We start from the raw sequence: 26,520 nt of genomic DNA, 5'->3' as shown, positions 1-26,520 counted from the left end.
GTGGCGTAGAGGACTCCGGCAAAGAACAGGAGGAAGCCGGTGAAGGCCAGCAGCTGCTGATTGTGCTTTCTCCTCTCTGTCGGGTAAGGCTGCCGTCCATGTTCGGACGCTGGAGCTGGAGCGCCGCGAAGGCTGAGACCTTGCGGTGCCAGAACTGGCCGCGCGGGGCCGCTGCCAGCTGCGGGCTTTCCTCGTGGAGAGGTTTCTCCCCAGCCCTGATGACCTGAAGCCCATGCACCCCGGCCCCTCCAATCCCGCCCACGGCCCCGAAGGCCGAGAGCGGGCCCGGAGCGGAAAGAATGCCACGTGGGGCCTTCAGACATTGTGCGCCCGGAGTCCACTTCGGTCCCCTGACTGGCCCTATTCCAAGGGAGAGACTGAGATCGGGCGTGCCGAAGATCGAGGATACAGAGGGCCGGCGTGGCGACGGTGGTACAGAGTGCGGGGGAAGATAGGAGAGTTGTTTCTGACCCCTATGCGGTGTGCAGGGATGCGTGTGCGACTCACCTGCGTGTGGCTGTAGTCACGTGTGATTTATGGCCGAGTGTGGCTCACTTGAGTATAGTGACTCACATAGATGATTCACAAGTAAGAACGCGAGTGCCCTGTGCCCAGTTCTGGCTGAGAGAGAGGAAAAAGGGTCTTGGGGGAAGTTGGGGAGGGGGCAGACAAGGGCCCCAGGGCGTCAGTCAGCCCCTGACCAGGAGGAGGGCAGTGTCCCAATCATACAGACGTCATGTACTCCTTGTCCCCACCTCAGCATCTGGTCCCTCCCTTGCCAATGGGATTTGGGCTCCTGATATCCATCTGGGTGAGCCCTGTCCTGTCAGCCAGAGGGACCGGCTGTGCCAGAGACAAGCAAACAACCATTAGGGCGCAAGACTGTGGGCGGGGAGAGGAAGCCCAAAGTGAGCAAGGACACAGGCTGGAGCTCCCAGAGAGAAAGAGCCCAAGAGCAACCCAGAGAGAGCTGGGCTTTTCTCCAGAGGCAGACCCTGTCCCCCAGCCCTTCACTCAGCAGCCCAGCAGCCCAGCCCTGCCCGGCCTGCCACTTACCTCCTCCAGGCCAGCTGCTGCTGTAGCCAACGTTGCCGGGGCATCTCTCCTTCCCTCCCATCATGGCCGTGTACCGCGTCTCTGTGACCACTGGTCCCTACCTGATGGCCGGCACGCTGGACAACATCTCCATCACACTCGTGGGCACGTGTGGTGAGAGCCCCAAGCAGCTGCTGGATCATCTGGGCAGGGACTTCACCCGTGGATCGGTGAGTACGGAGGAGAGAGCAAGGAGTGACCTCTGAGGGGCAGGGCTGGCAGGGGACCCTGAAGAGGGGAGGAGTTTCCTCCAGAGCTCATCAAGTCCTGCAGAGCTCTGGATGCTGACCCTAACTTCTTCACCATCCCTATTCTGGTCCCTGTCTTTCCTGTGGATGATAAACCTTACCCAGGCAGGGCTGTGAAGAAAGAGCCCTGGGCAGGGGGTCAGGAGAATTCCACTGGCTTCCTCGCTTCTCTTCCAATAACTGAAGGTGGGCTTTGGGCGAGTTGCATACCCTCTCTGAGCCTGGGTTTCCTCTTCTCTGGAGGGGACCTGCCTGCCTCTGCCAGGCCCCAGGATTGTTTGCTGGTGGCCTACACAAGGGTGCGGGCTGCCAAGGATGCTAGTGAAACACAAAACCCACTCTGGTCACACACCGTGCCTGTGGTAGCTGTGGCTGCTTCTGCCAGGATGAAGGGGTGCCTTTTTCTAATTCATATGAAGGCATCGCATGGGTTAGCAGCAGCTCAGGTTTGTAAGCCAGAATAGGTGTAGGTGTAGACGCACATTGAAAGGTGCAAGGATGGCCCCGGCAGCTCCTTGCCTCTCACTTGCTTACTCTCTTGGTCCCCTCAGGTGCAGAAGTACAAGGTGCGCTGCTCAGCGGAGTTGGGTGAGCTCTTGCTGTTGCGTCTACACAAAGAACGCTATGCTTTCTTCCCCAAAGACTCCTGGTACTGCAGCTACATCTGTGTCACTGCCCATGATGGTACCCTTTCTCACTTCCCCTGCTATCAATGGATTGAGGGCTACTGCACCATAGAGCTGCGACCAGGAACAGGTGGGTCAGAGGCAGGGGCTGGTTTGTGCTGCAGAAAGCATCTGTTGGGATTAGGTGTAGGGAATAGAGTTAGGGTTGGGGTAACAGGAACTCAGGGCTCCCAAGTAGATGCTTTCTGGAGAAAGTAAGCCTCCAAAGCCCTGAAATGCAGGGGCTTTCTGAGCAATATTTACCTCTCTGCAGACACACAGACATGCACGCTCACGTACACTCACATCGCTTATAGACACAAACACACACAGACGGCGGTTTGCTTACCACTGACTCCCTCTGCACTTCCCAGAGTGAATTCTTCTGGAGGCCAGAGAGGAATTAACCTGCAAGCTGAGTAATTGCATTTGAACAGGTGGAGTAGCCCTGAATGTTTAGACGATTTAGCTGGAGATGCCCTGGCCACTACTACTGGCTTTTCTGGTGTGGATGAAGTGCCTGTGAAATGCTATTCAGATTCCTTTTTGAATCTGGGGGGCCTTTCAAGGGTGCTGGGTTCGAGTTTCTTCGGCCTCTGGACCCCCGGATCTCCCGAGCTGTCTGGTCTGGAGAGGCAACACTAGGACTGGTCCACGTGTTGTGATGAGTCTTAGCGATGAGAGATGACGTTCTAGGCCAAGGTGAGGCAAGTGAACATTACCCCTCAGCCCACAGTGAGTTCTTCATAGACTTTACTCTGAACCCCCATCGACCATCACAGCACATGCATCCCTCACTTCACAAAATATATTTGTTCATCAGCCATTTGTCAAGTGCATGTTATGTGCACAGTACCAGACACCATGCTAGATGCTGAGAATACAAAAAAATGAATACAGTAGAGTTTATAGTCTTGGAAAGGAGACAAATTTGCAAATACTTAGGAAAATTGTTTTAATTTTGGGGTGAGGTTGTCCTGAATCCCTTCTACTGATGAATACAGGAAGAACATGGGACATGCATGTCACTGAGGGATCAGGTCCCAGGGCTAGGGAGTTCAGGCAAGGTTTGCTGGAGGAGATGTTGTTTGAAAAGAGACTTACATGATGAGTAATTTTCATTCCCCACAGCAAGAACTGTTTGTCAGGACTCCCTTCCTCTCCTTCTGGATCACAGGAAACGGGAAATCCAGGCCCGACAGGAATGCTACCGGTAAGGGCAGCCTAATCTGACTTCGTTCCCCATCTTTATTCTGACCTCTGCCTTAATCAGACTGTTACTAACTCTGACCTCAGTTCCAACTTTGGGAGCCCAAAGATCAGGGCCCTGATTTAAACGTCTAACGTCTGACGTCAGTCTAACATTGTCCCTGAGTCCATACCAGAACACCAGTACCAACAGTTGTCCCAATACCATCAATGAATCCACACTCAACCCCCAGCTGCCTTTGGTGTGACCCAAGTATCAGACATGACCCTGTTGTTGACCAATCTCAGCCTATCTTCAGCCTCCCCCCAAACTGGCCATGATCTTTATTTTTTAAAGATTGGCACCTGAGCTAACATCTGTTGCCAATCTTCGTTTTTCTTTTCTTCTTCTTCTTCTCCCCAAAGCCCCCCAGTATATAGTTGTGTGTTCTAGTTGTGGCATGTGGGACGCTGCCTCAGCACGGCCTGACGAGCGGTGCCATGTCCGTGCCCAGGATCCAAACCAGCGAAACCCTGGGCCGCTGAAGCAGAGCGCGGGAATTAACCACTCGGCCATGGGGCCGGCCCCTCAGCCGTGATCTTGATCTCAACACAAACCAACTCTAAACCAGCCTAGACATTCATGTCATCCTCAAATGCCACTCTGATTTGAAACTCAGTGCCTTCGGGGAGAAAATTCCAATTCTTTGTCACCTACCCAGAAAACGGGTGGTTTCTGCGAGTTTTAATTTAAAGCCATGTCTTAACAGTGAAGGCTTCTGTTTACCCTAAGTTTCACTTGCCATCTCTGACCTCTTTTCCCTTGGAAGCTGGAAAGTCTATGCTCCTGGCTTCCCTGGCATTGTGGATGTCCGCAGCTTTGAGGAGATGGAGTCAAACAAGAAATTTGCCTTGACCAAGACGGCACCTTGTGCAGACCAGGGTGACAGGTGAGGAAGGACCCAGGCTTGGGAAGAAGGTAGAGGAAGTGTGAAGTGAAGGGTCTGTTGTGAGGATGGGGCCCGGGCAGGCTGGAAGTCAGGGTCTATGACAAGTGCAGATTAATTCAAGTGTCAGAGCAGAATGGGCAGGGGTGACCCCAGTGGTCTGGCAGAGAGGAGGAGGTGGGTTCAGGCAGGAGAGAGGGCAGGGGACAAGTCTGGTCTGAGGGGAGGCTTGGGGACACTGGTTGGGGAGAGAGGGAAGGAATTAAGGGGAGTGGACTGCAGGTCCCTCTGACTGGTTTCTTTCTTTCTGCTCCCCAGCAGTGGGAATCGGTACCTGCCTGGCTTCCCTATGAAAATTGACATCCCATCCCTGCTGCACGTGGAGCCCAATATTCGCTACTCGGCCACCAAGACAACCTCGCTGCTCTTCAACGCCATCCCTGCGTGAGGCCACTGCCCTCTGCACACCTGCTCACTCTCCCGTCTGCCTCTGCCCCTCTGATGCACAGCCACATCTCTGCTCTCTCTGACCCCCCCAGGCTCCCCCCTCTCTGCCTCGGTCTCTCTTCTCCCTACTCCTCAGTCTCTCCCTCTCTTCCCCTAATCTCCCCTCTCTGTCAGTCTCCCCTCTCTCTGCCCCTCAGGCTCCTCTCCCTCCTTAGGCAACTCCTTTTTCTATCTCCCCATCGCCTCCTCTTTGCTCTTAAGTCATCCCTTTGCTTTCCATTCCTCAAACCAATACAATTAACTGAGTACCTGGTCTGTGCAAAGCACGGTCCCAGGCACTGTTGGTGGGACCACGGTGAGTAGGACAGAGGCCCGGCCCTTAAGCTTTAATGAGATGGTCAGACAGCTCAAGTTCAAATCCCAGAACCAATACTTTCTAGCTGTATGATCTTGATTTCCACTTAGCCTCTACATAGTTTCCTCATTTGTAAAATGACAATAGTATTCATACCTACCTCACAGGTTTGGAGGAGAACTTAATGACATAACATCCAGCACAAAATAATTTCTCAATAGATGTTACTGAGTAGTAGTACTAGGACATAGATTTGGCTGTGAGGAACTCACAGTATCACAAGGGAGAGGTGTTGTGCGATTAATTACCAATCAGAGGGGTCATTAGCAGCTCATTCAACAGCTGAGGCTCTGCTTGTGCTGTGTCTGGAGAGGGTACAGTCGACACAATGAGGATGACTTATCTGCACCATGTGGCCACGTGCACCACTTGTGTACGGTGTGGAGTTACCCCTACAAAACCTCGGTTGGCCACTAGACTTTTCTCCCATGCGGGTTGTTAGGCACCTCTGCTTTGAACATTGACCTTGTCAGGTTCCTCCAGCCCTCTAGGTGAGGAGCACAGTGCTCCTGGCAGCTCCCAGCCCCCACCCTCACTTCCCCTCCCACTCAGGTCCTTGGGCATGAAGCTTCGAGGGCTGCTGGACCGCAAGGGCTCCTGGAAGAAGCTGGATGACATCCGGAATATCTTCTGGTGCCACAAGACCTTCACTTCGGGTGTGCAGAGTTGGGCAGGAGAAGTCCATCCTCCACCCTACCCCAGCCTCAGACCCCTCTACCCCCTTCTGGGAAAGGGCCTTTTTCCAGCCCTCTCAGGGAGAATGCTGGATTATAGTTGAGGGGTTCCTGGTTTCACTGGTGGCAATCTCACAGATTCCCCTCAGGAACCAGGGCATCTTTCCTTCCTCTGGGAGGGGACAAGAATAAGGGAGTGATGACAGAGAGACACCGCTTGCCTAGGAGAGGGTCAAGGGCCATTTCAGGAGTCCTAATCATGATCATATGCACTTTCCTCTCTTCCTCTACCACCACCACCAAGAGTTCTGGGCTTTGGGGCCAGACCTGGGTTCAGATCCCTGTTCTGCCACTAACTGAGCAAGTCACTCCATCTTGTTGACTCTCAGTGTCCAGTGTTAAATTGAAGATATAATTATACCTACCTCACAGAGTTGCTGGGAGGAAAACCTAAACCACAGTATAACTAAAAGGCTGGGCAGGAGCATGATCTAGGGAAGTAGTTTCCGAACCAACTGGCTCCCCTCTCTTGCCCCCTAGAGTACGTCACAGAGCACTGGCATGAAGACCACTTCTTTGGGTACCAGTACCTGAATGGTGTCAATCCTGTCATGCTCCATTGCCTCTCCAGCTTGCCCAGAAAGCTGCCTGTCACCAATGACATGGTGGCTCCCTTGCTGGGATCAGCCACCTGCCTGCAGACAGAGCTAGAGGTGGGTGAGTTGCCATCATGGACAAGGGAAGTGTGTGGAGGACAGGGGCGGGATGGCTGGGGCCACATCCAGCCTGTTGGCCTCGCCCTCTGGGTAGCCCTGGCCCTGCACCTTTCAAGTCGAGCAGATATAGAAGAGAGCCAAATGGGGTTCAGGGTGGCTTGAGGCCTGAGATGGGGCCTGGTAAAGTGATATGAACAAGCAGGGCAGCTGCAGGACAGACATCTAGGAGAAGGGCCTCCAAGATCCCAGGGGGCTGAGGCTGGGAGAAGACTGTTTTAAGACAGGCCAAAGGGAGTGCCAGCAGATACAGCAGGAACAATCATGGAGAACTAGGAGCTCTCAGGGTGTGGGAGAAGACGATGATCCAGTCTCTCTGGGGCACCCAAGCCCTCAGGCAGCCTCCAGAAGGCTGGCAAAGACGTTGGTGAATTCTCATTGTGTGTTGATTTTTCTGTTGTTCGATATGCTGAGGTCGACTGAGTTGAGAGCATAGAAAGGACCAGTTATGGGGGGAGGGGGAGAGGACGCTGGCTTGTCCAAGCTGGGAAGGCAGCTTGTTACCAAAACCAAAGGGCATTCCCGCCTGGCCAGTTAAATCAGACTCTCCACCAGAAGTAGTTGTCTCACAAAGTAAGGTATGTTTGCAGCAAATAGGAGACCATGAGGAATCATCTCCAGAGTCATGGCATCCCAGAACAAAGAGAAGCAGGGACCTTTTATTTCAGATGGGGATAAATATTCAAAAGGAAGAGGTGGGTATTCGCTTGTGCAGGCTCAGTTGGAAAACATGCTTCCACATACACTGCAGGTTGCAGTAATAAGGCCTCAGCTCCTCCTGGAGAGGCCTTAGCATTAAAAATAAAGCAAAGGTCATAGGCGTAGCTCTTGTGGTGAGGCTTGGTCTAGTTCAGCGCCTTTGGTGATTGCATCTCCTTGACATAACAAAAGGAAAAAAAGACAATTTGGAAAAAACAGTTGAATGCTTCCAAACCCACGCCTGAGTTCCTGGGGCAACTAGTCAGTGACAAGGTGAGAGGCTGCACACCGAGACTCTGCTGGACCTCATTCCGGACATTCCTGGAAGGGTGGGGTACCAAGCATAGGCCATTAGTGCAGGCACCAAGCATTACTGAGGCTCAGGCTGGAGTGGGTGGACAGAGGACGGAGAGGGAAGCTGAGCGCGGGTGGGGATAGTATTCTAAACCTCTGTGCGCCTTCTCCAGAGGGGGAACATCTTCCTAGCCGACTACTGGATCCTAGCGGAGGTCCCCGTCCACTGCCTAAACGGCAGCCAGCAGTACGTGGCCGCCCCGCTCTGTCTGCTGTGGCTCAATCCCCAGGGGGCGCTGGTACCCTTGGCCATCCAGGTGAGCCTGGGGCGGGGGCTCGGGGGCGGGGCCTCAGGAGGCACACTAGCAGTCTTGAGCCTCACCCCCTTATTCTTCTTTGACGCAGCTCAGCCAGACCCCCGGGCCCAACAGCCCCATCTTTCTGCCCACTGACTCCGACTGGGACTGGATGGTGGCCAAGACTTGGGTACGCAACTCTGAGTTCCTGGTGCACGAGAACAACACGCACTTTTTGTGCACGCATTTGCTGTGCGAGGCCTTCGCCATCGCCACGCTGCGTCAGCTGCCGCTCTGCCATCCCATCTACAAGGTCTGTACGAACCCCCGGGGGGCCAGAGGGGGCGGGGCCAAGGTGGCCTTCTCCCCTGACCTTCGGCTCCTGTGACCTCATCCCGCTTGCAGCTCCTGCTTCCCCACACTCGCTACACGCTGCAAGTGAACATCACCGCAAGGGCCGCGCTGCTCAACCCCGAGGGCTTTGCGGACCAGGTGAGGCTTCCCGGCTCCCTGCCCTCCCCGTCTCTGAGGCCCCGCCCCCGAGGACGCTTTGCCCCGCCCACAAGCCTGTTCGGCCACCAATCCCATTCCACAGTCCCTGACAGCCCCTTCCCACAAGCCCCGCCCCTTTGCGTCAGTCTCCTACTTGAGCCACAGCTAAACCTTGCCCCTTCGGGGTCAATCCCACCCACGCGCCTCACGCCCTCAGGCCCTGGTTCCAAAGGTTCCTGGAGGTGGGCAGGGCAACCCCAGGCTGAGCAAAGCCCCCCTGCTGACCCTGCGCCGGCTCTCGCCTCCCTGCCTGCCCGGCATTTAGTTCATTCTTCTGGTTACCGAACACTTCAAGGTTACGTACTGTGCACGTAGTAGGGCCGCAACCCGCGCGGCCCACATCGGGCCACTATGAGTGTTTGATCCGTGGTCTTAGACTGATTGATTAACTGAAAAATCCCCTCTGCTCAGTCACTAGCCCAATCTCGTCCCCAGGCACTGGGGTGGGGGTTGGGCCCACCCGGCAGCCAGCTGTGCTGTGTCCTTAGGTCACGTCCATCGGGCGGCAAGGCCTCCTCTACCTCATGAGCACCGGTCTGGCCCACTTCACCTACACCAATTTCTGCCTTCCGGACAGCCTGCGGGCCCGTGGCGTCCTGGCCATCCCCAACTACCATTACCGAGACGACGGCCTAAAGATCTGGGCCGCCATCGAGAGGTGTGGGCTTGGGACCCTGCAGCCAATCTGGCCCTATCAGCGCCTGCTGGCCCAGGGGCAGTGTGGGCCCCTGTGCTCAAGAAGGCTGGGGTGCTTATTGCTGGGGGTTTCGGGGGTTCTCAGGCCCCAGCATGGGGCACCCCAAGGGTGAGAGTTGCGGTTGGGGTCCCTATGAAATGGCAGATAGCTGTGGGCTGGAGAGGGCCTGGGCTGTGCATAAATGCAATGGAGGAAGGGAAGGATGGGGTGTCCAGAGGAGTCAGGGCAGGTGCAACAGCTAGTGTGGGCTGGGGCCCCCAGGCAGGCAGGTCTTCTTTCTCCTGGATGCTAAGTGTGGCGGGATACAGGATGAGTCAGGCTCTCCTCAGTGCACTCTTCCCCTAGCCTCCTGGGCTGGAAGGAGGCCCAGAGCACCCCTGACTCAGGAGTGAGGGTGAGACTTGAATCCCTGTGGACTCTCAGTGGACTCTGGCCAGCTGGCTCTCCCCAGCCTGAGCAGCAATGGGCCTCGGTTTTCTGGCCAGGCCTGAGCCCGAGGTCACTGCTGTGGCATGGACTATCTCTTTTCTGCAGCTTTGTCTCAGAAATCGTGAGCTACTATTATCCCAGTGATGCATCTGTGCAGCAGGATTCGGAGCTGCAGGCCTGGGTTGGCGAGATTTTTGCTCAGGCATTTCTGGGCCGAGAAAGCTCAGGTATCCTCTCTCCATCCCCCAACCACAGGCTCTCAATGACCCAGTGCTCCCCCTGATGCCACCATTAATCAGTTCCTATTTACTGACCAGCCTTTGAAGTACATTGTGTTATTAGCCCCACTGAACAGATAAGGAATAGGCATGGAGAAGCCTGCAGATAGTAAGCGGCAGATCTCTGTTTCCTCTCTCTACCCCTCCCTAACACAATGACCCTTTCTCCTGTTTCTCCTCTGTAGCTGCTTCCAGACTTGGAAATCTCCCCATTCTCTATTCCCTGAAGGACTTTCGTTTTTGGCTGTCTCATTGTCACCCTTGGGACCTGCACATGAAAACTACAAGTCATCACTATAGAATGACTTCTGGCCTCACTCGGGTTATATACCCTATTGCTATTCTTCATGGCCTACTTCCCTGGTGCCACTGTAATATATGGTGTATACTCTGGGCACTGGACCATGTAGCAGAGGCCTCTGTGTCTGGGTGTAGTGGAAGAAAAGGAAAAGCTCAAAGTGGCACAAATGTCCATCCTCTGGTTCCCCCAGCCCTGGCCCGAGGTGGAAGACTCTCACTGCCTGGGACATCTCTCAGCAGGGATGTGGGTTTCAGCTGACTCAGCGCTTCTGGTGGTCACCCAGAGGAGTTCCCGCCTGGGGAGACCCAGGGAGGAGGGGTGGTCTCAGGTCACCTGCAAATAGAATGGACAGCTTTGCAGCCCTACCTGTAGTGGACTCCGAGCCTGTTTTTTTTTAAACATACAAGTATAGAGAGTATAATGTAATGAACACCTATTTACCTATCACCCAGATTCAACAACTGTTAACATCTTTGCCATATTTGATTAATCTGTTGCTTTTGTTTACTGTTGAAGTCTTTTAAAGCAAATTAGAATATTTCATATTTCAGTCCTAATCAATATGCAACTCAAAAAAATGTTTTTCTACACAACCGCATACTATCATCATGCTTAACAAAATTGACAATAATCTCCAATATCACCCTCTTATCTAGTCCATGTTCAAATTTCCTCCCTTCTCCCATTTTCCCTCGGTTGATCCTGTTGATTCCAGAGCCAATCGAGGACCACATGATACAGTTTTTGTTTTGACTCTAAAGTCTCTTTTAATTTGGGACAGCCCCCCCGCCCTTTAAATCACATGACATCTGACATGGACTTATTGAAAAGCCAGGACTAGCAGATGTGTAGAATGTCTCACCTTCTGAATTTATCTAATTGCTTGCTCATGATATCATTCATCTTGTTCCTCCACACACTGTGTTTTTTGTCAACTGGAAGTAATACCTAAAGGTTACGTGTTTTTGGCAAGAATATTTCTCAGGTGATGCTGTGTTCTCCTCATTGCATCACATGGGGAGACACATAATGTCAGGTTGTCTCACTGTTAATGATGCCAAGAGTAATTTCTGGGTTAAGGTGGTGACAGCCAGAGGTCTTTTGGATCTTTTAAAGGGTGACCCCTCCCCATGCTTTGCAAGCCTACTGTCAATCATGGGCAGTCCTGATCCTGAGCAGCTATTTTCTATTTGGGGTTATCCATTTCCTATTTAAGACCCAGCAGGGGATCTTGTTACTATTGGCTCAACTCTATCTTACTTTATTAAACTTGTCTCTGATTTAATACATCAGAAATTCTTCAGATTGACAAACATCTCTTTGAACCAGTGCAAACTTATTCTAGAGTCATATGTTTTAAGGCAAAATGCACTCATTAACTCAGTCACTATGCTTTTTGCTTCCATATTTCAAGGGGAAAAAATACATAATATAAGCCACAGAAAAATTCCCATAGATGGTCTGACTTCTTGGCTTTTTAATTCTCAGCCCTCAAGGTTAGACTATCAACCATGAACAGAACATTCAGAAAATTCCCACACACTCTAGGCAGATACCCGGTCCCTCCTCCAAACCTCTCTGTCTGTTCTGTTGCATCAGCCTCTCTCCAGTCATCCTGACTCCAAACCTTGGAGCCACCTTTGACTCATGTTCTCTCCTGTCTTTCTCTCTCCCTAAATCCAGTCTGGTGGCTAACCCCATCATTTCCCACTGTCACCACCCACACTCTACTAGTCCCAGTCCTCACACGACTCCTGCATCGTGGTAGCTGTCTCTTCTTAACCAGTCCCACCTCTCCCAGCCTCTTCCTACTTGCCCTCCAAGCCTGTGGGGCCACTGCCCCAGTAATCCTCTGAAATATTGCCCAGAAACGACCTGGCCTGGCACACTGCTATAGCCTCATCTCCAATTATGTCCCCTCCCTGTCCTCTCACCTTGCTTGGGCCCCATCCTTCCCACTCTGGCTTCTTAATCTCTCATGCATTCACTTCATTCATCCAATAATTACCGGGCTCTTTAATATTAAGTATTGTTCCAGGTGCTGGCGTTCAGCAGGGAACATGACAGATAAAAGTCCTGGCCTTTCCAGAGCTTAAAGTTCTTGTGGGGAGAGACAGATAATAAATATGTCAGGTGGGTATGAATGCTAAGAAGAATGAAACCGTGTCAGAGGATATAGCATGTTGAGGTAGGGGGATCATTTCAGATAGGGGGTCAGGGAAGGCCTCTCTGAGGAGTTGATGTTTGAGTAGAGACCTGAAGGAAGTGAAAGAGCTAGTTCCGTGGATAACTGGGTAAAGTATACAGGGAGTGCAAAGGCCCTGAGGTGGGAGCATGTGGTGGGTTTGAGGACTTCAGGAGAGTAAGTGAGAGGGAGAAAACTAGGGAAGGAAATGAAGTCAGAGAAGGAGCGAGAGCCAGCTCAAGTAGGGCCACGGTAGGGTAAGTGAGGTGGAAGTCCTTAGAGGGTTTTAGCAAATGGTGACATAATTCAATTTATGGTTCTAAAGGATCACTCTCTCGGGACTGTCAGGTGAAGAACAGGCTGTCAGGGGCAAGGGTGGAAGCCAGATTCATCCAGGAGCGAGATGATGGAGAGTGGGTGGTGATGGAGACTGGAGGTGGTGAGACAAGATTGGTTTCTCGAAGTATCTGCTGATATGTGCAGTATGAGGTAAAAAGAGGAGTGAGTGCACAGATTTTGGCCTGAGCAACTGGATAAAGAGTACCAAAATGGGCTCACTGTGGGAAGGACGGATTTGGGGAGTGTGTGTGCACAGGAAGTCAAGCTTAGGTTTTGCAAATGCTAAGTGTGAGAAGCCTTGTAGACACTCAGGTGGAGATGTCAGGTAGCAGCTGCAGATTTATACCCACTGCTGAGTCGAGAGTTCAGGGGCCATGCAGAGCCGGAGATGTGGATTTGGGAATCATCGACCAGTGGGAGGTGGTTAGAGCCATACAATTGGATGAGACCAGTGAGATCCAGAGAGAAGAGGACCAACTGAAAGTGCCTTCCTCTGTCATCTTTTTTCCATTCAAAGCTCACCCACTCTTCAGCTCAGGGAGGCCCCTTCTATTCCTTTAGGAAAGTCTCCCATAACCGCATTAGCCCCAGTGCCTGTTTCTGTGCTGCCTGCCCTCTCCTCAGAGAGCCAAGCCCTGGCCTGAGAGCTTTCTTCTGCTTCCATCACTGCGAGCTCATGATTAACACTCTCTGGTCATCTGTCTCTGCTGCTAAGCCCCGCAGTGGATGATCCCTACTGGGTGCTTGGACAAATCTTGGTGAATTAGGTAGCATTAAATCATTACGCACTGATGTGAGCCGCAGACAGAAGTGCCTTGGCGGTCAGGGAGAGGCAGCTTGGCTGTTGGCTTGCACCTGCCTCCTCTGCTCTGAGCTCTGCTGGCTGGGCAGTTTCTCGTTTGATCCCAGCACCCAGCTCCTATCCTGACCCCCTTCAGAGACCAAAAACCCTGGCGTTGACCATCCCTAACCTCAGCCCAACCCTAATTTTACTCCAAAGACAGTGGTGGCCAAATATTTAGCCCTCACTTCCTCACTCTCCCCCTGCAGTAAGCCCCAGCCCTGAGCTGCCCCTAGGAATCCCGTCCCCCCCAATCCACACCCTCTTCCCTTCCTCCCACACCCAGGCTTCCCACGCCAGCTGTGCACCCTGGGAGAGCTGGTGAAGTTCCTCACTGCAATCATCTTCAACTGCTCCGCCCAGCACGCTGCTGTCAACAGTGGGCAGGTGAGGCTGCAGAGGGCCAGTCTGGGGAGTAGTGGACTGTGCAAGGTGGCATGGCTCAGCAATGAACATGAGGCCAGAGTTTGGGTTGAGAGTATAGGTGGGTCAGGGTGGGGGTGGGTTTATGATCAGAGCTGGTGTTGGATGATGAACGGGTGGAGCTGGATCCAAGGTTGTAATGGTGACTCGAGTTGGTGTTGTGTAGGGAGTAGAATTTACGGGCTTCTGTCATGGTTAGGAGGTGGCTAGTAGAGTATCAGGTTGCTCTGTGTGGCATGCTGGCCCAAGGCCCTTTCCTAGGATTACCTGTCTACATCCTCCTTGGTTATTCACTCCACCCAGTCCTAGAACATTGGGTAGGGAGTGACAAGGGGTGAGCCAGGCTCCTGATCCACTTTTGGAACTTTCTGCCGTATACGCCTCCCTCTCTTCCCTTTCCACGATCTTTGGGGTGGTAGGGGCAGGATCAGGGATGATGATGAAGGAACTGGTCCTGCCCCTCTGACCAGCTGACTCAGCTGGGGTGGGGGTCTCCACAGCATGACTTTGGAGCCTGGATGCCCAATGCCCCATCATCCATGAGACAGCCCCCACCCCAGACCAAGGGGACGACCACCCTGAAGAGTTACCTAGACACCCTCCCAGAAGTGAACATCACCTGTAAAAATCTTCTCCTCTTCTTCTTGGTCAGCCAAGAACCCAACGACAAGGTGTGTATATGGGGTGGGGGGCGGGCTATGGGGTGGGGGTTTGCAGGGCCTAGGCAGTGGGGGTGGTGGCTCCAGGGAGGCTTGGGGACTGACTGCTGGCATTTATGCCCACTGCTGAGCTGCCTTGGGGTCTCCAGTTTCTCCTGGAGGTGATAGTTGATCCCAGAAGACATACATTGAAGCAAATACCAGTTTAGTAGCTGGGGCACAACATCCATCCAGTTCACCAGTTTACCAATCTATCTACCAATCTGTTCATCCATCTACCCATCCATCTATCCCTTTATTCATCAATCAACCACATCCATCAACCACTCATCCATTCATCCAAACATTCAACCTACGTTTTTTGGATACCTTCCGTGTGTCAGCATAGCACTGGGCACCAGGCATATAAAGACATATAAAGAGCAAGATGTTCCTGCCTTCAGGAATCAGACAGTCTAGTTGAGGAGACACACAGGTAAGTGAAAAAGGGCACCACAGTGTTGTAGAAATTATTTATTTACTAATTCCTCCATTCAACACATACTTCTTGAGCACTCGCAATGTACCATACACTGGTGGGCAGATATGATCCCTGTCCTCGTGAGCTTACAGCCTAGTGACAGAGGTGAGGGTGGGGCCTTGTGGAAAATGACCGAGTCTGGGAAAACCCAGGAAGGCTTCTTGGAGCAAGTGACATCTAAGCTGAAACATGTGTGACAGGTAGGAGTTTGGCAGACAAAGGAGCAGCAGGATTAGTTTTTAAGCAGAGAGAAGGATGTCACCAAGTGAAATGAAGTAAAGTGAAGGCGAGAGTCTGTTGGTGTGATTGTAGGGTCACAAATGGTTCCATGCAGGCACAGTACTCCTTCAGAGGACAGTGGGGAGCCAGGGAGTCATTTCAGAGTTTTAAGCCTGGGGTGACATGGCTAAATTTGTGTTTTGGCAAGGGCGCTTCTGTGGCTGTGTGGATGGATAGGAGGGGTTTCTACAACCCTCTCCTCAGGTTCAATCATCTTCTAGAACAGCTCACAGAACTCAAGAAAACAGTTTACTTACTAGATTACTGGTTTATTATAAAAGGATACAACTCAGGAACAGCCAAAGGGAAGAGATGCACAGGGCAAGATATGAGGGAAAGGGGGCAGGGCTTCCATGCCCTCTCAGGGTGCACCACCCTCCCAGCACCTGCATGTGTTCAGCCTGAAAGCCCTCCAAACCCAGACTTTAGACATGTTCATGGAGGTTTCATTCCGTAGATATGATTGATTAAATCTTTGGCCCCTGGGGATTAATTCAACCTCCAGCCCTTCTCCCCTCCCCAGAGGTTGGGGGGTGGGACTGAAAATTCTAACCCTCTAATTACATGGTTGATTCCCCTGGCAACCAGCCCCCACCCTAAGGGGCTTTCCAGAAGTCGCCTCATTAATATAAACTCAAGTGTGGTTGAAAGGGGCTTATTTTGAATAAGGAAAGGCACTTTTTAACATTCTTATCACATATAAGGGTTTTAGGAGCTCTATGTAGGAACAGGGAAGACCAAATATTTTTTCTTATTATAAATCACAGCATCACAGTGGAGAGGGATATGTAGGCAGAGAATGAGGGTGGAGGGTTCCCGCCTCATAAACCAGTGGGAAGTTTAACCTGGAAAATTCTAACAACGATGACAGCAGCTATCATCACTTGCTGAGGATCTGTCACGTCTCAGTCATTAAATCAGATACTCTGTGTATACTATTTTAAAACACGAAATAAATAAGTCGCTATATTTAAAATGCTTAATACAGTGCCTGGCATATAAGTGTTCAATAAATGGTAGTTTCATTTTACAGGGGAGAAAACTAAGTTTCAGAGACACAAAACAATTTGCCCAAGGTCACAGAGCTAGTAACAGGCTTTGAACCCAGGCTGTCATATTTCTGTGTTCTGCTTTTGTGACAGCTACGCTCCGCTGTAGTTTTAGAAATTAGGTGTCAATCTGGTAAATAAGACATAAAATTGATTCTTTGAAAAGCCTAATAAAGTAAAGAAACCAGAGATGATTCTAATCAAGAAAAAAAAGCATATAAATGTACAACATTAGGAATGGGAAAGACATACAGCCACAAATACAGAGAAGACTGAAAACAATTAGAAGAAAATACTACTTACAGTTTTACGCAAACAAATTTGGAAATCTTGATGAAATGAATGATTTTCTAGGAAAACATAAACAACCAAAACTTAACACCAGGAGAGATGAAAACCATACATGAATGGGTAAGGTTGTAAACGATCTGATCCTTTTCCCTGCAAAGGGAGATTCTACTAAACCTTGAGGGAACAAGTCATTCCTAAATTATTCAAACTACTTGAAAGTATAGGAAAAGTATAGAAGCTTCCCAAATCATTTTACTGGGAACCCTGATACCAGCACCTGGCAAAGGTAATGCTCCTAAGAAGGCAGGTGGGTCTCAGGTAGAAGGTTCCAGTATAAGATCCACACCTCCCACCTACGTGACCTTGGATATGCAATGAGACCGCTCTAAGCCTCAGTTTCTTAATCTGTAAAGTGGGAATGATGGGAGTACCTGTTTTACAGGATTGTTGTGCCATTGTTATAGTCCATGTAAGGGCTTGCAGTGTGTTGGCTGTGATTAAGAATATAAAATTATAAACTCATTCCACTTTAAGACCACAGACTTAAAAATATATCATCAGTTAATGAAGGCCAATAATAAATAGCACAATGATAATGCACCATGGTGAAGTCTACTTTATTCTAGGAATGGAAGGTTGATTCAACCTTATGAAATCTAATGGTATAATTCATTACATCAATAAAGAAACACACGATATAATCATCTCAAAATATGCTGAAAAAGCATTTGGTAAGTGTGAACAGCTATTACTAATAAAAACTCAGTGTAAAATGAAACTCCCTTACGGAGTATTGATAAAAAGTATATTTCAGAGCCATCCCCCATGGCCTAGTGGTTGAAAGTTCAGTGCTCTCACCTCTTTGGCGGCCCAGGTTCTTTGCCCGGGCTGGAATCATGGGGCCCGTCTGTCAGTTGCCATGCTGTGGTGGCGGCTCATGTAGATGAACTGGAAGGACTTACGACTAGGATATACAACCCTGCACTGGGGCTTTGGGGAAGGAAAAAAAAAGTGTATTTCAGAAAACACTGTACTCATGGTGAAACAATAGAAGTCTCCTCATTAGAGTCAGGGACAAGAAAACAATGCCCACTGTTACTGCTATTATTTAACACTGTTCTGGAAGGCTCTGCCAGCACAATAAAACAAGACAAAGAATTTTTTAGGGGCCGGCCCGGTGGCACAGCAGTTAAGTGTGCTCATTCTGCTTCGGCAGCCTGGGGTTCGCTGGTTCGGATCCCGGCTGCGGACATGGCACCACTTGGCATGCCATGCTGTGGTAGGCATCCCACATGTAATGTAGAGGAAGATGGGCACAGATGTTAGCTCAGGGCCAGTCTTACTCAGCAAAAAGAGGAGGATTGGAAGCAGTTAGCTCAGGGCTAATCTTCCTCAAAGGAAAAAAAAAGAATTTTTTAAACATCAGTATTATTGCTAACAGTTATATTCTATGAAGGTTATATTGAACAGGAAGTGGATGCTGGTTAGGAGGCTGGCCCAGTGAACAGGGATGGTGAACTGGTTGTGTGGCGTGGTCAGGGAGAGAGGGGCAGTCCTGTACTGCACAGGTTGGCATTGTTCTTGGTGGTATTTCTCGATTGTGGCTGGCCATGCTGTATAGTGTGATACATATATCATTGTACAGTGTATGGTGATAGTGATTGTGTTGGCAAAAGTTTCATTATGTCCCTTGATTGGGAAGATGCCTCAGATCTGGTTGTCATCAGGGATTGAGTTTTGTGAAATTGTGAGGTAATAGGTGTATTTTGGGGCATATTTGCTGGGGTGTGTTTATGTTGATTTCACTTGTGTTATGAATGTGGTTGTGTTCTTTTAGTTCATAGAGCAAGGGACCAGGCACTGAAGGGACCTTTACAGATTCACTAATCAAATCCATTGACTTTCAGATGCGGAGACTGTCTTGAGTCAGAGTAACAGGCAGAAGGTTACCAGCAGAGGCAGCATTAACCTTGGGTTGGCTGGCTTCCAAGTCCCATTCTGACTCCCGCGCTCCACGAGCTGTGGGTGTTGGGGGCTACTCGGTGCAGATCGTGGAGAGGTGGTTTGGGGTTGTGGTTTGAAGGGTTTGTGTGTACAGTAGCTCTAAAGGGTCATGTCCTTAGAAGCCAACTTGACTGTATTTGTTGGCAAATGTAGTCTTTCATTATTCTCCATCCTGTCCTCAACATCATCCTGACCCCACACCTGATTTTCTCCCAGCGTCCCCTGGGCACCTATCCAGATGAGCACTTCACCGAGGAGGCCCCACGGCGCAGCATCGCCGCCTTCCAGAGACGCCTGGCCGAGATCTCACGAGACATCCAGGAACGGAACCGGGGCCTGGCGCTGCCATACACCTACCTAGACCCTCCCCTCATCGAGAACAGTGTCTCCATCTAAACCCCTCCTCATACCACCCTGGAAGAAAGGCCTAAGCGTGAGGTGGGCCAACTTCTAAGGGTCCTCCAAGCCATTCTGCCCTCCTTGTTCTCCGTCAGCCTGAACCGTCTCCTCTGCAGATGAAGACCTTTTCCACCTGCCATGGTTCTACCATCATATGCACTGGGCCCTAAACTGTGAGTGACCAGTCCAGCAGGGTCCAGGGTGAGAAGCCACCGGCTAAAGTCAAATGCACAAGAGGCCCCTCTGAAAGGAAGGGACTCCATCACTGTTTGCCCTACTTTGGGCAGCCTCCTGCTTCTGTCTCCTGTGAAAATCTACCTTCTCCCCTTGGGACTTCTGGCTTGGGACTCTGAGGTATCCTCCTCAGTCCTCCCCCATCCCAAAACTCTTTCTCCTACCTTGCCTTTTTTTTTTAGATTGACACCTGAGCTAACATCTGTTGCCAATCTTCTTTTATTTTTCCTTCTTCTCCCCAAAGCCCTCAGTACATAGTTGTATATTCTAGTTGTAGATCCTTCTGGTTGTGCTATGTGGGACGCCACCTCAGCATGGCTCGATGAGCAGTGCCATGTCCGCACCCAGGATCCAAACTGGCAAAATGCTGGGTCCCCGAAGTGGAGCCCATGAACTTAACCACTCAGCCATGGGGCCAGCCCCCTATCTTGCCTTTTTGTTTCCACTTTCCTCCAAGCCTAGGACTAACCAATCCAATGTCCTTCTCTGGAAGAGCCTGGAAACTGGGCAAGAAGGATGTGTGCCCGCGATCTGCTATGTGGTCCACTTTGACTGCAACGTCTTTAAGGGGAGAGTTAGAATTGGAGCCCAGCTTACCTGGACCTCTAGCTGCATTCTCAGGGCCAGGCTCCCTGGCTTGAGTGTGTATGTGGGGAGTCTCTTCCCAGCTCTTCTCCTATCCCCTCTATCATCCCTCCCTTTTTTTGTCCTTGAGCTCAGTGAGTTCAATAAAAACCAACATATTTGGCTCGTATTTCATTTTGTTTTGATATATGTACGTGCGTATGTAGGCAGGTGGGGTACCCGGGGATTGCAGAAAGCAACAGCAGCAATGAGTCCTTGGATCACCTGTTCTGGAGACGGGAAGCCTCCCAGCCCGAGCCACCACCTAGCCAGGCCCTACATTCCTGCCTTTACTTCCCAGAGTGTCATCCATCAAAAAATGAAAGGATATCCAGACTCAAAGGGCTGATAGGAAAAAAATAGGTTTTTTGCAAAGCCTGAGAATCCAGCTTCTGGGTGTGGTAGTGTTGCCACTGAGATTCAGTTCCTCTTCTGGACACATGGAAGACTCAACCTCTGGTTCTGTGGTGGGTGAGTGGGGTCCCGGATGAGTTTTGGCCAACAAGCTATGAGTAGAAGTGATGCAGATCGTCTCCAGGCTGGAGCATTTAATTGTTGGCATGAACCCTCCAGTTTTCTCTCTGCCTCTGCTGTTCTAGAAACACATGTTGAGAGGGCACTTCCAACAGCTTCTGTCTCTGAGGGACTAGAGTAGAGCCCCCTGCTGACGTGAGTTGCACCTAGAGCTGAGCAAGAAATAAACTTTTGTTGGGTTAAGGGCATTGAGATTTTGAGATTGTTTGTTGTGGCAACATAATCTAGCCCATCCTGATTGAAACAGATGGTTATGGACTATAATTAGTTTTCAGGTGGTGAACATGATATAATCTACACAGAATTCGAAATATGATGTACATCCGAAAATAAATTAATTAATTTTAAAAAAAGAGAAACAGATGGATATCTGGGGAGTCTGGTGTACTCCCTTCTAACCCTGTAACCCCTAAAAATAGAGATTTGTGCTGTCCTCGAGTTCAGTCATCCACATCTTCCTTTGCAGCTACCCTACACCTTCCTAATTTCCTGCTTCCCTAGACCTCAGATCCAGCCCCCCCTTACATCCTCTGCCTCCTGAGTCAAATTCTCTGCCTGACCAAACTCTGGTCACAGACTCTCTCTGGCCTGAGTTGATACAAGCTCAACACAAGGTTGACACAAGGAAGCCATATTGTAGAAAAGAAACCATACTGTAGCTTTGAATCACCTCTGATTAACTAACTCAGACATGCTCTGTAGATTTTATGGCCCCTCTCAGCCACTATAAGTTGATAGCTTTGTTCTTTTGAGTTGCTTAGGAATGTGATGACCCCCAGGCAGAGTCGACACTGATAGCCATCATCAATGACAACTGAAAGATCAGAGTATGGGGCACTGCTCCGGTCTCTGATGCATATCCAGTGGAACAGAAGACTAGGGAACTAAGACCAGATGTCTGCCCCACCTGGAGATCAGATGGAGGCCCCACTGGGATTAGGTCTATTTTTCAGGGACTGTTAAAATTCAGGTTGTCTATACTTCTTTTTCTTCTGGTCAGATACTTGATTATAAAATGTGCCTTTAGATGTTGTTCCAAAACTGTTGAGCAAGGTACAAAATTCTAATAATGCAAAATGTCAATCTGAAGCTGGGAACAAGAATATTTCCAAATGAGTGCTAAACAGTTTCATTTCTCTAACTCGGATCTATGCCCCAATTCAGCAGGAAGTAGCTAGATCAGTCATCGCCCAGAATCCCTCAAGAATAAGGAATGACCAAGGAACAGGAGGATTGAAACTGGCAGAGAGTTAGCCATTGACGATTAAGTAGCTAGGAACTAAAGGTTTTTTTCCTTTCTGCAATTACTGAATATAGCTTTTAGCTGTTTAGCTCACCCATTGTTAACTGAGCTGCTTAGGCAATATGCTGACTCCCACTAGGCTCCTATAGATAACATCTCCCTGGAGCCTGGGTCACCACAGTCATGGGAGTTTCAGCTGTTCTTCAGGAATTAGAACCCCTTTGTCCACTCCAGGCTGGTTGAGACCACCAATTCGTCAACTGGGCCAGTGTAGATGTCCAATAGGAGACCTTTTTTTTTTTTTTTCAGATTTTATTTTTTTCCTTTTTCTCCCCAAAGCCCCCCAGTACATAGTTGTATATGCTTTGTTGTGGGTCCTTCTAGTTGTGGCATGTGGGATGCTGCTTCAGCGTGGTTTGATGAGCAGTGCCATGTCCGCGCCCAGGATTCGAACCAACGAAACACTGGGCCGCCTGCAGCGGAGCGCGCGAACTTAACCACTCGGCCACGGGGCCAGCCCCCCAATAGGAGACCTTTTGACATCAAGAGGCTAAAAACTCCACCCTCAGATCATGCTAAGGCCACCATTTTGTGAACCTGGGTCCTATGAAGAGGCATGACGCCTGACTATGCTTGCAGAGATCATCAATTACCTCACCTCTCCTCACCTCCAATCACCTCTCTCCACATTTCAGACCACCTTGCCCCGTTTCCCATAAATATCCCTGAGTCCTTATTTTTGGGGAAGCAAATTTGAGGCTCATGCTCTCGCTTCCTCACATGGCTCCCTTGTGAGTAAACTCTCTCTCTGCTGCAATCTCGTCGTCTCAGTGTTTGGCTTTCTGGGTGGCGGGCAAAAACAAACCTGATGCGGTAACGATTTTCACTAAATTCTTAGATTGGAATCTGCAAGTGAGATATCCCCCCAACACACTTCTTCGTGCACAATGGCATGGGGATCCTCTTCTCCCAGGATCACAGGTGCAGGAAGTGAAAATCTGACCTTTAGCATAGCCAAAGACTGCCCCTCCCTCTTCTCCAGCCCCAAAGACACTGTGATTCTGTTACTGAACCAGGTTTGTTTTTGCCCGCTGCCCAGAAAGCCAAACACTGAGACGACAAAATCGCAGCAGAGAGGGTTTACTCACAAGGCAGCCATGTGGGGAAGTGAGAGTATGAGTCTCAAATCCGCTTCCCCAAAAATAGGGACTCAGGGATATTTATGGGATAGGGGGCAACGTGGTCTGAAATGTGGAGAGAGGTGACTGGAGGTGAGGGAATTGATGATCTGTGCAAGCGCAGTCAGACTCCATGCCTCTTCATAGGACCCATGGTCACAAAAGGCGGTGTGAGCATGATCTGAGGGTGGAGTTTTTAGCCTCTTGATGTCAAAAGGTTGCCTATTGGACAACTGTGCTGGCCCAGTTGGCGAGGTGGTGGTCTCAACCAGCCTGGAGTGGACAAAGAGGTTCTAATTCCTGAAGAACAGCTCATACACCCATTACCGTGGTGACGCAGGCTCCAGGGAGATGTTATCTATAGGAACCTAGTGGGAGTCAGCATATTGCCTAAGCAGCTCAGTTAACAATGGGTGGTTAAACAGTTGAAAGCTATATTCAGTAATTGCAGAAAGGAAAAAAACCTTTAGTTCCTAGCTACTTAATCATCAATGGCTAACTCTCTGCCGGTTTCAAAATCACCAGATTTTGTTCATTTTAGAACAAATTAAAGGACTAAGAAATACCCAGAGGCACCCCCTTGTGGCTAGGAGGGCTGTGGCAGAGGCGGGATGTGCCAGCCCCTTAAACCTGGGCTTTGACTTAGAACAGCAGGACCAGGACAGCCTGGAGTGATGGCAGGGTGTCTCAGGCAGCCTGTCCTCCAAGAGGAGGAACACTCCTTGGCCTGCACCAAAGTTAGCATTAGAAGGCATGCCCATCTTACAGATGCCTGAGCCAGAGAGGGAGGGACCAGGGAGGATCACTGGAATCTGGTTTCCCAGAAAGCCAGCTTGGAGGGAGATTTACTGGGGAGACACACTGGCCACATGTAGGATTCTGCCGGGGCTCTGGACACCTCTGGGGACAGGACAGAGGGGAGGGGCTCATGTAAAGCGTGAACCCTGTCAGCAGGGGCCTTCCTCCAGCCTACACCTTGGACTCCTCTATGCTTTTTGGTCAGTCTGGAAGGTGGTACGGTGGAAAGCAAACCACCCCTCTTCAGCTGGCCTTGAGCAAGCCATCAGCTTCAGTGGCCCAAATCTGTCAGATAAATGGGAGAAATGAGAAGACCTAGAAAGGCCCTTCCAGTGCTGACCTTCTAGAATGCTTGCCTCACGGCTCCTGTCTCCCTAGACACCATTTGAGACGTGGTGGAAGCAGCTATGAAGCCCCCTGGCACCATCCCTACCTCCACTGACTTACAGGGAGAAGACCAAACACATAAATAAACACAGGAACAAACAAATCCTGTCAGATGCATGCTAGTGCAGTTAGGAGATGAAACGAGGCAGTGTGTTAGCATGACTGGGGCTGAGGGGGAAACATTAGGTCTAGTGATCAGGGAGGGGTACTCTGAGGAGGTGACAGTTGAGTTGAGACCTGGACGACAAGAGAAAAACACTTGAAACAGCTTGTGGGGAAGGTGATACAGACCAGGGGCAGGGAAAGTGCAGGGGCCCCGAAGGGCGTGTGTTCAAGGAACATAGGGAAGGCTGGAGTGGCTGGAATAAGGTGACCGAGAGGCGGACAGAAGCTGGGGCACGCACAGTCCTGTAGGCCACACTGAGTCCTTGGGTTTGATCCTCAGGACAACATCATTTTGAGCTCTGGCAAGTTTTAAACAGAGAGACCCAATTTGATTTCTCTCTCTCTGTCCTTGGGGGGGTGGGGCCCAGGGGTTGCTCCTTGCCTTGCAGGGCTTGGGGCAGGGCAGGGTTGGGGAGGGGATGCCCCAGCAGTAGGACTCAGCTTCCTGTGTGGGTGGCCCATTTTGAGCCAACCTAGCGAGCTTGCATCCTTCCCAGGGGCCTCCTCTGCTCTCTGGGTCCACCCCTGGTCCAGGAGAACCAGTTCTTCAGCCCAATGAGCACCTACCCAGAGCCATGCATCCCATTTTGGTCATAACTTGGGAGTGCCCCATCTACATGCTGATGCCTAATGCTATGCATGTCCCCAGCCACATTTGTATCCCCACCATCCCATCTCTGTCTCTGTTTCCCTCAGGAACCTAATTCCTACTCCAGTCCTGAGCCTTGATTGAACTCAGAGCCACTACTCCTGCTTTTTTGGGACAGAGGGATGACTAAGGAGAGATCTATTGATAGTGGGTTATGATTTGAGGTGGCAGCTTTTGGGGGATGGAGGTAGATCCCTACCATTTGTGGTGATACCCAAACTCTTGTACACCATCAGCTCTCTTCCCCAAGGACCCCTCCCACCCTACCCTCCAGACCGCCTGTGTGCCTGTGCCTCCTCGCTACCCACTCACAGAGCAATCTTTCTACTGGATGAGAAAGTTAAGGCTGGGCCTTTCGCCCCCACTGCACTAGGACCCTGAATCCCATAGGGGCCTGGAGGTGTGGTTCCTGGAGCCCCTGAGCCTCAGTTCTCACTCCACCCAACCCTGCTCCTCACCAAGCCTTAGCAGCTCCCTGGGGCACAGTCTCAAGGGAAGGGGAGTGGCTAGAAGGCAAGAGGCTGGGATAATTTACATTGAATTAATATCTTAAGAGGCAAATTTGCATCATCAGGTTCCTAGCATCCCCCAAAAGTCATCAGAGTGGCTGAGCAGAGCCCAGGAAGCGGGAGCTTGACTAAGTTGGCAGTTCCTGTCCTCAGCCAGGGATAGTACAGTGCCCAGGCAGATGAGACAGCCCTGCTGCTCACCAGAGCATGGACATAACTTTCATCCCAGCCTTCTCCCCAATCCTGTCTCTGTCCCCTTAACCCACTCCCCTCCCCTACATCACTCCCTGCCCCCACCCTTACCCTAATCTAGCTTTCCTCTCTAAATTTTCAGCCTAATCTCAACCCTATTGTTGATTCAGTTCCCAACCCTGCCCTCATCCTTATCACTAACCCATCCAATATTAAGAACCACGTTTCAAGAGTCTCCCAGTAGCAGATACTGTTCCAGGAGGTAGGAAGAAAACCAAAGCAAATTATGGACAGTCTAATCTAGTGGGGAAGATAGACATCAATCAAAGACGTTAGCTACAGAGTTGTGGGAGCCATCAATAGTTAAATTTGGCCTTCCTTGATGAAGCAATTATCAAGCTAAGATCAGAAGGAAGAGGAAACATTAATCAGGTCCAAGAGGTAGAGAGGGAACAGAGTATGCAAAGGCCCTGTGTTTGGAAGGAGCTGACATCACTCCTTTCATGTCTTTATTCAAAAGTCCCCTTCTCAAAGAGCTATTCCTTAGCCACTCTCTTTCTAAAGTTTGCTCCCCTATATTTTATATTATCCTTCCCTGCTTTATTTTTTCCCTTCAGCACTTATCACTATTTAACACAGTATTTAATTTACATTGGTTATTAGGCAATATGGTCTGTTTTCCCAACTAGAATGTAGGTTCCTGAAGGTGAGCAGAGATTTGCTTTGGTTACATTGTATTCTTAGGGCCTGACACAGTGCCCTGCTGGGTCAGTGTCTGCTGCTGATGAATGAAAGGCACTTAGTCTCAGAAAAAAGAAAGCCAACATGGCGTTGGGTGGGCCGGGAGGAATGAGACCTAGAGGAGGCCATGGGGGCCACATGAAGGGATGAGGTGGTTACTCCAAAGGCAAGGGGGAGCCGCTGCCAGGCTTGATCTGGGGTTGCAGGGGGTTGTGGGGTGTGATAGGAGCAGATCTGGATCTTAAAAAGGTAATTTCCCTCCTTAATTCCAACTGCATC

General features: G+C 50.4%; 1 protein-coding gene across 5 annotated transcripts; it reads left to right on the top strand.

The window, feature by feature from the left end:
* Positions 1–20: 20 nt before the first annotated feature.
* On the top strand, positions 21–19,975 carry ALOXE3 (arachidonate epidermal lipoxygenase 3). Of its 5 annotated transcripts, XM_070563307.1 has the most exons (16): positions 21–588; positions 1,066–1,265; positions 1,895–2,099; positions 3,140–3,221; positions 4,027–4,146; positions 4,462–4,587; positions 5,558–5,661; positions 6,220–6,392; positions 7,619–7,762; positions 7,851–8,054; positions 8,147–8,233; positions 8,782–8,951; positions 9,525–9,646; positions 13,650–13,750; positions 14,287–14,457; positions 18,805–19,975. In XM_070563307.1, the coding sequence occupies exons 2-16, from the start codon at positions 1,119–1,121 to the stop codon at positions 18,982–18,984; spliced, it is 2,136 nt and encodes a 711-aa protein (XP_070419408.1). In that variant the 5' UTR covers positions 21–588; positions 1,066–1,118; the 3' UTR covers positions 18,985–19,975. The 5 variants fall into 5 exon arrangements, 4 of the variants coding, with proteins under 4 accessions (XP_070419408.1, XP_070419410.1, XP_070419409.1 ...); XM_070563306.1 differs by lacking the exon at positions 21–588 and having other exon boundaries at positions 814–1,265; XM_070563309.1 differs by lacking the exons at positions 13,650–13,750; positions 14,287–14,457; positions 18,805–19,975 and adding an exon at positions 9,883–10,363 and having other exon boundaries at positions 171–588.
* Positions 19,976–26,520: the final 6,545 nt, after the last annotated feature.

This window comes from Equus przewalskii, chromosome 10 (genome assembly GCF_037783145.1).
Source record: "Equus przewalskii isolate Varuska chromosome 10, EquPr2, whole genome shotgun sequence".
NCBI lineage: Eukaryota > Metazoa > Chordata > Mammalia > Perissodactyla > Equidae > Equus > Equus przewalskii.
This window is presented reverse-complemented; position numbering and strand designations above follow the sequence as displayed.

Excerpts from the sequence above, each read along its gene's own strand:
- ALOXE3 (XM_070563307.1), top strand. The coding sequence starts at position 1,119 with ATGGCCGTGTACCGCGTCTCTGTGACCACTGGTCCCTACCTGATGGCC. Across the intron at positions 2,100-3,139 it reads AGAGCTGCGACCAGGAACAG|CAAGAACTGTTTGTCAGGAC; the intron begins GTGGGTCAGAGG and ends CATTCCCCACAG. Across the intron at positions 6,393-7,618 it reads GCCTGCAGACAGAGCTAGAG|AGGGGGAACATCTTCCTAGC; the intron begins GTGGGTGAGTTG and ends CGCCTTCTCCAG.